This window comes from Cricetulus griseus, chromosome 6, assembly GCF_003668045.3.
Source record: "Cricetulus griseus strain 17A/GY chromosome 6, alternate assembly CriGri-PICRH-1.0, whole genome shotgun sequence".
In the NCBI taxonomy this organism is placed as follows: Eukaryota; Metazoa; Chordata; class Mammalia; order Rodentia; family Cricetidae; genus Cricetulus; species Cricetulus griseus.
The window spans coordinates 90,713,786-90,724,817 of NC_048599.1; the positions used below are offsets into that span (position 1 = coordinate 90,713,786).

The 11,032-nt window shown below is 48.5% G+C and overlaps 1 protein-coding gene across 1 annotated transcript; it reads left to right on the forward strand.

Annotated features, from left to right (window-relative positions):
* Positions 1 to 1,314: 1,314 nt before the first annotated feature.
* Positions 1,315 to 9,012, forward strand: Smtnl1 (smoothelin like 1). The gene is made up of 7 exons (XM_035446994.1): positions 1,315 to 1,944; positions 2,992 to 3,124; positions 3,233 to 3,278; positions 4,253 to 4,408; positions 4,576 to 4,690; positions 4,840 to 4,991; positions 8,868 to 9,012. The coding sequence occupies exons 1-7, from the start codon at positions 1,315 to 1,317 to the stop codon at positions 9,010 to 9,012; spliced, it is 1,377 nt and encodes a 458-aa protein (XP_035302885.1).
* The last annotated feature ends 2,020 nt before the right edge of the window (positions 9,013 to 11,032 follow it).

Below are 11,032 nucleotides of genomic sequence, written 5' to 3' on the forward strand. Positions count from 1 at the left end.
TGGGTGGCAGAAACATACCCTGTCTTCATGCCGCCTGTGTTCTGTTCCAGTTTACCAAGGTGTCCTAGGTACTCTCACCAAGAAAGAAAGTACTGCCAAAAGCAGGAGGTATTTTTAGCCAATGACAGGGTGTCCACTTTTCTTACTATCTGAGTCATGCCCTGTACCCTATTTGGGAGCTGTTTTCTTTGTAACTGGACCCCCAACAAGAGAAGGTAGTAAAGGAATTGACCCTGCCCTCCACACCAAAACCATACACCATACTCAAAGAGGACCCCCTAATTAAGGGACATCTTCTTCACATATACCCAAGAGCAGGTGGAGGCCAGCTTTGCAGACTAGGGAGGATGCTGCTCTATTTTCTCACACAAAGAAAACTCTTCTCATTCACTTTCTGAAGAAGCACAGAGGTTCAGAGACTAGCCTGTCCAGGCAGGGCTAGTCACCAAATCTTTTTACACCACCCCTGTTATTTGTTATTTGACATTTGTAACAGCTTTACTCAAATTTCCTAAATGCCTGTCTTGTTTTGAATTAAGTTATTTTTAAATCCAATAATGCATTTTTAAAAGATACTTCAGATCACTGCTGGAGATGGGAGCTCAATATTGCTTTCCAGAAATAGAAGGTAACTGAAAATCCATACAACTGAAGCAAGACAATGCTGTTTGGTTCTGTAGACTGGCCTGCTTTAGACTCCAGGGGGTGAGAAGCAACTGTTCCTTCCACGTTCAGGAGCAATGGTATTAAATTGTGACCACCTCACTGTGTTAATCAAAATGAGGCAAAATCATTGAAAAGGTACTGTGTGAGGCTGGAAATACCCAGGGCTAAAGTGATGGCTTGCACGCATGAAGCTTAGGTTTGATCCTAATAATAATAACCATAGTAACAATAATAATAACCAAGTGTGGTGGTGCAAGCCTGTATGTACTTCTAGCACTCAGGAGACAGAGGCAGTAGGATCAGGAGTTCAAGGAAATACTCTGCTAAAAAGCAAGTTTGAGGCCAACCTGGCTTCCTGAGACTCTGCCTCAAAATAACAACAATAATAAAGCCATAATCTATAGAAGGGCATCGGGTAAATACCATCTAACACCAAGTCAACATGGTCCAACTGCCTCACTTTAGCAAAAGAAGCCCTGTGTCCTTCATGTTACCACAGGGAGAGTGGGTATGTGGTGTCATGCCCAACTAGTAAGGGAAATACAATAGAATTGAGGACTTCTTGTTCTCGAGGCACTCACAGGACAGGGTCTGCACCTCATGCCAGGGTTGTGTGTGACAAAGTCTTCGTGTCTTCTCTTTCCAGACATGGATCAGAAAGAAGGGAGTTCCACTGAGAATGGGACCACTGTCTCCCCAACTTTGGGGAATCTTGGGACACCAGGAAGTCAAAGCACTGCACAGGAGGTGGCAGAAGGCACAGCTGGGACAAGTGTCAAAGAAGGGGCTCCAGATGAGGCAGAGCAGCAGTGCAAAGCAGCATCTGAGAGTGGAATGTCAGGGGAACGCCCAGAGCAAGTAAATGTATTAGATGGGCTCAATGTAGATTTGCAAGGGGAGGCCAGTGGGAAGGAAGAAGTCAAGGTTGACCTTGCAAAGGAGGAAGGTGGGAAGGAAGAGACCCACGTGACTTCTCAGGAAGAGACTGTCAAGAAAGAAGAGACAAAACCTGAACCCAGCGAGGTTAAGGGAAAAGAGGAGGCCACGATGGCTTCGGAGAAACAAAACGCTGATGGAAAAGAGGCCAATGTGGACTCTAAAGAGAAATTGGACGTGAATGATGACATCAAGCCTGAACCCAAGGAAGGTGTTGGGGCAGAGGTTACCGTCAAAGAGGCTGAGGCAGAATCTCAGAAGGCTGATGTGAAAGTCCAGGCCAATGCTGAACTTCAGGCCGATGGTGGGAAAGAGACGGAAAGTGATACAAAGGAGCAGGTGGTGAGTAGGGCATAAATGAGGGTCTTAGGTCCCCTCTTCCTCTGGAACCAAGGCGCCTCCCTGCTCCCCTTGTTTGTTTGGGATTTTGTTGTTGTTGTTTGTTGTTGTTGTTACTACTACAAAAAAAACCCAAGCAAATCAATTTAAAGGGGGAAAGTTTTATTTTGGCTCATGGTTTCGAAGGTTTCAGTCCTGGCTTCACTGCTTTTTGGTCTATGACAAGGCAGAAATACGGTGAAAGCGCAGAATAGAGAAAAATGTTTTCCTTATGGCAGCCAAGAAGCAGGGAACAGAGAAGGAGAAGAAATCTCTGAACATAAGGTATTCTCCTCACTGGGGAGATGGCTGACTGAGCAAAAACTCTTACTAAGTGAACATAAACACCTGAGTTCAAGGCCTCAGAACCCATGTACAAGTCAGGCACGGTAGAATACACCTGAAATTCCAGTGTGCCAGATGGGAGGCCAAGACAGGAGAAACCTATTATGCACAGGCAAACAACAAAGAGAACTTGTCTCAAAGAAGGAAGAAGTAAGGATTCCATCTGAGGCTGTCCTCTGACCTAGGTATACATACACACACACACACACACACACACACACACACACACACACAGAGAGAGAGAGAGAGAGAGAGAGAGAGAGAGAGAGAGAGAGATAAATGCCTTCACACACACAATCACATCATACACACATTACAAACATACATACATCACATAAGATATATGTCCTACAAAGTTACCCCTCCCATGAATAGATCCTCTAACTAGGCATATCACCTGTAATAGCTCATTCAATTATGAATTCGCCAATGGGATAGTCTGTTGATGAGCCTAGAACCCTCATGATATAATCACCTCTCAACAGAGTGTGTGGCCACCTTCTGTACAAACCATACCTTGGGAAAGTACAGTCTTCCTCCACCAGGTACCAAGATCCTGGGAGTGGGGATAGGGAATGGAGATTGTGGCTCAGACTGCCTTCCAAATTTTTCTGAAGTTCTTAGAAAGCCTTGGGTAGCTGCCCACACAGATCCTGTTCGCCCCAGGAGCCAGGGAGTCCCACTGAAGAGCAGGAGCAGGCTAAGGAAAAAGAATCAGAAGAAAGGGCAGCAGTGATTCCCAGCTCCCCTGAGGAGTGGCCGGAGAGCCCCACAGATGAGGGAGCCAGCCTCAGCCCAGGTAAGGGAGAGCCCAGGATGTTGCATGGCTAACCTAAAGAAGAAAGAAGATGCAGGGAACACATCACAGAAACTCTCAGCTTCCATCTGTTCTATTCTTTCCCTCCAGATGGGTTGGGTCCAGACTCTACTGGAGAGACCAGTCCTTCGGCCAGGTAATGTCAAGCCCCAGAGCTCTGACCCCTCCTTTCTCTGCCCCCTTTGAAGTCAACTGTCATCTCTCTCGTTGGGCCACCCCAGCACCTGATTTCCAGAAATTCCAGGATTCCTGGCTCTCAGCTTTGTATCTCAGACAGATCCCAGAAAACAAATGGAGTGAGAGGCATGGACGGTGCCTGGTCTACCTACTGCTCCATGGCTGAAGCCTCCTCAGGCCCTATGACTATTCACTACAGCTCTCTAAGTGTTATCCATAAGAATGACCAGAAAACCCAAGTTTAGACAATGACTCTATCACTTACCAGCCATGTGGCCTTGGCTATGTCACTTAGTCTCTTCTCATTTGTGAAGTGGTCATAACAATTGTAAGGACCTCACAGGGTTATTGTAGGCTCCAATGACTTGTGAGCAAAAGATCTCTTGAGCGTATAGTGTCTGACATTCGGGAAATGCTAGACAGCCAGACTTATTCTTCCATTGCACTTCAGTCACTTCCTTGTCTCGTGGGGAAGGCTGGCGGATGACTACTCAGCAAGCTTTGCACAGCTTTGCAGAAAGCACAGCTACCTACCTGACCCCGATGGTCTGTAGTATCACCTTACCAGATAGGCATTCTTGTCCCCCTTTTACAGATGGGGAGCCCAAGGTTCATATAAGTAAGGGGACAGCCCCAACATCGCACAGCAAATAAAAACAAAGCCAGGATCCAAACTCAGGTCAGACCTTAGGTGTGCCTTAATTCTGCCCCATATGGCCTCAACAGACCACATGCTCCCCAGAGTTAGCCTGAGTCTCTTTATTGCTTCTTGGCCCTTCCAGTGCTAGGCACAGGGTGAGTGTGCATACCAAGTAAGCATAAGTGCACAGGCCTGTCCATTGCAGCCACCTCTGCCCACCACCCCTCAAGCTGTTCTGCACCCTGTGGTGTTTGTTCAATCCCCCTTTGTGCTTCTGCAACCAGTCCATGTAGTGAGTCTTCGCCCAGTGATGTGCCCCAGAGCCCCACGGAGCCCCCGCCCGCGGAGGAAAAGAAGGAGAGAGCACCAGAACGCAGGGTGTCAGCCCCTACTCGACCCCAGGGACCCCGAGCACAGAATCGCAAAGCCATCCTGGACAAATTTGGCGGGTAGGATGCAAACCAGGAGCCAGGGTGGGCTGAGATTTCCCTAGGATCTGTGGGTGGGACTAACGGAGGGAGGCCTGGGGGCCAGTAGACACCATCAGGCCAGACACACCTGTAGCCAAGATTCCCCACAATGGGCTGTTTGTGGTATCTTGCCCCTCCCCTCACAGGGCAGCCTCTGGCCCCACTGCACTGTTCCGGAACACAAAGGCAGCTGGGGCAGCCATTGGTGGTGTTAAGAACATGCTTTTGGAGTGGTGCCGGGCCATGACGAGAAACTATGAGGTGGGCATTGGCTGGGGATACAGAAGGGACAGGGGACGCTTTTCCGTGGAGAATCTGAGGGTTCAGATTACAAAGGGTGGGAGGGCCAAAGTCCAGGCCATCTTGCCCATAGTCACTCAGGTCTTCCATTCTCTGCCTAACCATCTTAGCATGTGGACATCCAGAACTTCTCCTCCAGCTGGAGCAGCGGCATGGCTTTCTGCGCCCTCATCCACAAGTTTTTCCCAGATGCCTTTGACTATGCAGAGCTGGACCCAACAAAGCGCCGGCACAACTTCACCCTAGCCTTCTCTACCGCAGAGTAAGCTTCATTCCTGGGATGAGTCGGAAGGGAAGTGGGTGGCCTCAGAGGCATCCAGGTGGGTTCACAGGGCTTATGTGAATAATCAAACTGAGGCTACTGCCACACAGCCTCCTATCTAAGGGTTGTTTGTTTGTTTGTTTGTTTTTGGTTTGGTGGTTTTTTTTTAAGCACCTTTAGTTAAATGGCTCAAACAGACAAAATTATACTTCATTGTGGCTTATAGTCTAAAAGAAGAGACAGGTCATAAGAACATACATGCAGGTTAGATATAATGGCAGGCAGTGACAGATGCCCTGAAGAAAATCCAGGGGTCTGGGGAAATGGCTCAGTTGGTAAAATGCTTGCTGCACAACTGTGAGGGCCTGAGTTCCATCCCCAGGACCCATGTAAAATGCCAATTGTGGCACAGGCAGGCAGATCCCTGGAACTTGCTGACCATCCTAGTCTGATTGGTGAACCCCGAGTTTGGCGAGAGATCAAGACACAGATAGCATGATGGGTAGTTCCTGAGGTACAACACCAAAGTTGACTTCCAGCCTCTGAAAACCTGAGCACACACATCCAAAGAAAATCAAAATTCAAGCAGAATAAGGGAGAGAAGAAAGAAGGCCTCTGGTTTCAGCCACAGGGGGTACAAAAACTTGGGGTCAGATTTTGACTCTGTGTAACCTAGGACATGACCACCCGCCCCATATCCCATGATGTTTCACCTTTTACAGAGGATAAGAACTCAGTAACATAATTAAGTTCCTGTAACCCGTAACAGGGTCTAATGTACAGCAAGCACTTCAAAAACTCTTGGCTACATTGCTATGGTTATAATGAATGATATCATGGCTATTTTGATAATTACCATTGGATTTGGGTCCTGGAGGGGTGTTATTGATGAGGTTCCTATAGCCACATGTCAAGGGTAGCAGCTGGTGGAAGGGCAGAGTAAGGAAGAGTGAGACTAAAGGAAGAAACTGAGACAATGACAAGACTCTGAACAATGGGTGTGGTGGCACATGGCTACATTCCCAGCACTCAAGAGGTTGAGGCAAGAGGACCTCAAGTTCTAGGCACACCTAGATATGGAGTGAGAGCCTATTTTAGGTCAAAACTAACCAATCAATCAAACAAACAAAAAAACATGGTTGCCAGAGTGCCCCTACCACCTTCAACTTCCTGCCTCCAATCTGGGAGATGACCCCAGAAAGAAACTTCTGAACCACTGGTGGAGACAGGGTTGGGGGGCAGGTGTCAACAAGAGAGCAACTCAGGCCCCTGATAGACAGCCAGGCAATTTTTCTAAAGCCCACACATAGTGGTGTGTGCCTATAATTTCAGCACCCGGAAGCTGATGCAGGATCACTGAGAATCTGAGGCCAGCCTCATTTCTACAGTAAGACCCAATCAATCAATCAATCAATCAATCAATCAGTCAGTCAGTCAACCAATGGCTATGGCTGTACTTCAGTTTATACAGTGCTTGTTTCCCTGACACCAAGTCCCATGTTTGATCAGTAAATGTGATGGAGCACACCAGTAATCCTAGCACTCGGGAGCTAGGGGCACGAGAATCAAAAGGTTAAGGTTATCCTTGACTACACATAGAGCCGGAGGTCAGCCTGCGACACAGGAGACCCTGTCTCAAGTAAATAAACAAACAAATCCTAGGAATTGGAGTGCTAAATTATCTGGCCTGTGAATCTAACCCCTCTAGTCTAATCCAGGCCTGGCCACCAACCAATGGGGAACAATGTGTTTTCATCAGGAAATTGAGAGTATATTGGTCCATACTTCTCAACAACTTTTTTTTTACAGCAGGTTTTCTCAGACATTGGTTGCATGAGCTGCATAATATACCTATTATGGGGAGACCTTCCATTTAAATGACCAGTGGCCGACACTCTCTTCCTAAAAGGGTCTCTGGGCATATCCTTAGGACCATAGGACACAAGGATGCCTTTTAAAAGCCACCAGATGGTCAGGTGTGGTGGCATGTGCCTTTAATCCCAAAAACCTGGAAGGCAGAGGCAAAGAACAGCAACAACAACAAAATTGCAGCCAGACTGTATTTCCTATAATCTCTTTAATTCTTATGTTCTTCATTGGGATAAGAAGAGTGCCTTATGTAGGAGAAACAGTCAGGGAACACTGAATCATATTTCAGCTCAGCAGTTCTGACTGAAAGCTATGTAAGCATCTTCCAGGTGTCTGTCTGGACCCCACTCATTTAGTTCTCACAGGTGGAGGTGGGCAGAGGGATTGGGACCTTCCCAGGTCCTACAAGAGGATTTTTGGGGTAGGTATTATATGATACTCCTAGAAGTCTAGCTAAACTTAGAGGCAACAAAGGAGCAGGCATCTCTGCCCCTGCCAAACCTCCCTAACCTAGAGCATGCAAGACTGGTTTCAAGCCAGGCAGAGCCACAGAAAGGCAGAGGGGGCAAGTGGAGGAAGACCACAGGCTTTGGGTGGCACCAGGCAACTGAACAGGAATGAGGCTAGGGAGAATTCTAGAGACGAAGAGTCTAGAGACTCACATTTGCGGTACCAGGATTCTGATCCCTGCTCCTTTTTCCTAACTCTGAGGCCTCTCTGGAAGTGATATGTGAAAAGGGGCCTCTGCACAGCTATTGTCCTGCTCCCCTGACCAGGAATCTCCTCTAGTTCTCAAAGTCCTGGGATGAAGAGAAAGAATGACCAGTCCAAAGCCACAGTGGGGCTTTATCAGTTACACTGTGAGAGGAACCATCCTGTGTTCCAGATTCTGTAGGCATCAAGAGTTTGCCTCTCCAGTGTTGGGGGAACAGCACTGGTCCACATCCGTAGGGTTGAGGTTGAAGCCTTGGATGCAGTGAGCTTATTTGTCCCATTCTCCAAAACCCACCAATCCATACCCCTCCCCAAGCACCCAGGACAGTGGCTTGCATATCAGCCCAGCTATGGCAGTCCCAAGAAAGGATTTCCGCTAGGGCCTTCTTGCTCCCATTGCCAACATTCATGGTTGGCTGGCTTTGGCAGCCCAGAATGTTGAGAGCCACAGTGCCAGAGACACTGGGTGGGCTTGGGATTGAGTCCCAGCTGTTAGACTCTTTCACCTTGGGCAAAGCACCAAACCCTCTAGCTCAGCTCCTCCTCTGCTTGTTAGAGATAAAGAGAAGTAACTGAGACCATCTCCTGGGATCACCCGATAAGACACCGGCCCTGAACAGGGAGGCCCCAGCAGTGATTAGCCAGCTTATCAGCCTCAGCAGAGCCAGGGGTATCAAGTAGCCTCAAAATGCAGCTGAGATGTTAGAAAACGAGGACTTGCTGGGTTCCCTGCAGTCTGGAAACACACCAAGCAGGACCTTTGCAAGATGTTCTTTCTCTACCTACTATCGAGCACCCCATTAAAAATGATCACAAGTCCTCTTTAGCATAGAGTGGCCCTTTTCAGCTATCTTTTCTCCCATAGCACCTCTCACATATGCTTTCTGCCCAATGTGTTTGATTACTGTTGGCACCATGAGAACAGTTTTGGCTATTGACTGCTGACAGAAGACTGCCTGGCACACAGTAGGTGCTTAGCAAGCAGGTGATCTAATTGAATGGAGCTGATAGGGTTGCTGCAAGCCAGCATACTAGAAAGGATTCATGTCCTGTCTTCTGAATCCAGAGCACAGCAGTAATTAAGCGCAAGGAGGAAAAGAAGACAGACTACAACACAGAGGTTCCCATGTGAGGCTATGGAGACCGAAGTCCATTGAAATGATAGGTCTTAGTCTTGTCCCTTCAGGGGCCTCTGTTACCACACTCAACACACACTGGGATGGCTGACCTGGTGGCCTTCGCTTGGCCCGACCCATCCATCTCCTTGGCTTCCTCATTCCACCCTCTCCTCAGGAAACTAGCCGACTGTGCGCAGCTGCTGGAAGTGGATGACATGGTGCGGCTGGCAGTGCCCGACTCCAAGTGTGTCTACACCTACATCCAAGAGCTGTACCGTAGCCTTGTGCAGAAAGGGCTGGTGAAGACAAAAAAGAAATGAATGGGAAAGCCACGCCGGTGGAGGAAGGGGGGGTCAGCTGACAACCATGGCCTTGAGGTGCTTATACGCCACTAGGCATGGAACAGGTGACACCAATCTCCAAAGCATTAAAAGTACTTTTGTAAGGTTCCTCTCATTCCTTCATTCTCCCGAGCCCTAACCAGCCATACCTATGTGCAATAGGGGGTGGCCAGAAATAAAAAGAAACTTGCATTTGAAGCTATGGGTAGCAGTTTGCTAGGCTCTCTCTCTCTCTCTCTCTCTCTCTCTCTCTCTCTCTCTCTGCTCCCTCTCTCCTCTTTCTTTTATTATTCTGTCACCCCTATCTCTCTACCCATCTCTGCCTCTCACCTCCCCCTTTCCCCCTCTCCTCTCTTTCTCTACTCTCTTCCCTCTCTTTATTCCCCCTCCCCTCTCTCTCTCTTCTCCACTCACTCTCTCCACTCTGACTCACTCACTACTCTTTCCCCCTTTCTGCCTCTCTCCCATCTTTGTCTTCTCTCTCCTCTTTCCTCTTCTTTCCCCCTCTCTTCTCTCCCTCTCCTCTCTCCATCTCTCCTCTCTCTCCTTCTGTCCTTTCTTTTTCTGTCCACTCTCTCTTCTTTCTCTCCCTCTGGCTATCCTCTCCATCCTTTTCTTTCCTCTCTTCTCTCCTTTTTCTCTCCTCTCCTTTATTTCTCTGCCCTTCCTCTCCTCTCTCTCTAGTCTCTCCTCCTTCTGGCTATCCCCTGTCTCTCCTCTATCCTTCCTGTCTCCTGTCTCTCTCTCTCTCTCTCTCTCTCTCTCTCTCTCTCTCTCTCTCTCTCTCTCTCTCTCTCTCTTTCACACACACACACACACACACACACACACACACACACACACTTCCGTGTCCCCTCTCTCTCGCCCTTTTCTCTGTCTCTCTTGCTCGCCCCTCACTCTCTCTAGCTCGCCCCCTCATCTCTAGCTTGCTCCCTCTCTCTTGCTCGGCCCACTCTCTCCTCTCTCTCGTTCTCCCCACTCTCGCTGGCCCTTCCCTCTCTCTCACTCCCTCTGTCGCGCTTGCCTCTTTCTCTCTTGCTCGCCCCTCACTCTCCTCTCGCCCCTCTCTCTCCCTCGCTCCCCCCTCTCTCCCTCGCTCACGCCCCTCTCGCTCGCCCATCTCTGTGTCTCTCTCTTTGTGCGTCTCACTCAGGCACGCATGCAGTGGGGCACTTCTGCAAGGGAAGTAGGTAGACTAGCTCTAGAAATCTCGCCGGTCTGGGCTGCTGCGGCCGGGCCAGTGGGTGGCGCTCTTGAGATAAACGTCATCTTAATCCGGCCTATTCTGACTGGTTTCGCCTCATTTTGTTCACTGTATGGAATCTCAGTTGATAACAGACTTCTCTGACATATATGAAGCTGTGGGTTCATTCCCGAGCACCAGGGAAGGGAAATCAGATATGTTGCCAAGGCTAGAGGAAAAAAACCGTGGTCTCTGATGACTGACAGATGCTATGCCCAATCCACTGATGAGCTGTTGTTGCCGCATGTGCGAAACACTGGTGTTCCTCCGGTAGACCTTTTGCATGGCTCCCTGAGGATGGTCTACTCCGGGCCAGCGTTCCTTATAATGTGTGTGAATATTCGCTAGAAGGAGGGCGTGCTCTTTGTTAGTCTCCAGGCAGCCCTCTTTCTGATGAAACACTTGATCCATGCGGCTCATAAGGTAAAGGGCACCGGCCACCAAGCCAGACCTTAGTTGACCTTAGTTGAATCCTCAGGACCTACAATAACGGAAAGAGAAAACTGCCAAAAATTGTTCCTTTACCTCCACCCCCAGGCCATGGTGTGCTTGCCCACCCCTACACACACAAAATAAATAAAAATGTAACGAAAACTTAACAACAACAACAACAAAAATACCTTTCTTCGCATGGAAAATTTAGCTGAGCTCTGGAATTCATAAGTTAATTGCAGACAAGCATACGAATTTTGTGAAGCCCCTGGACTAGATGTTGAAACTACACAAATCCCAGCTTGAGGCCTAGCCCCCAGTAAT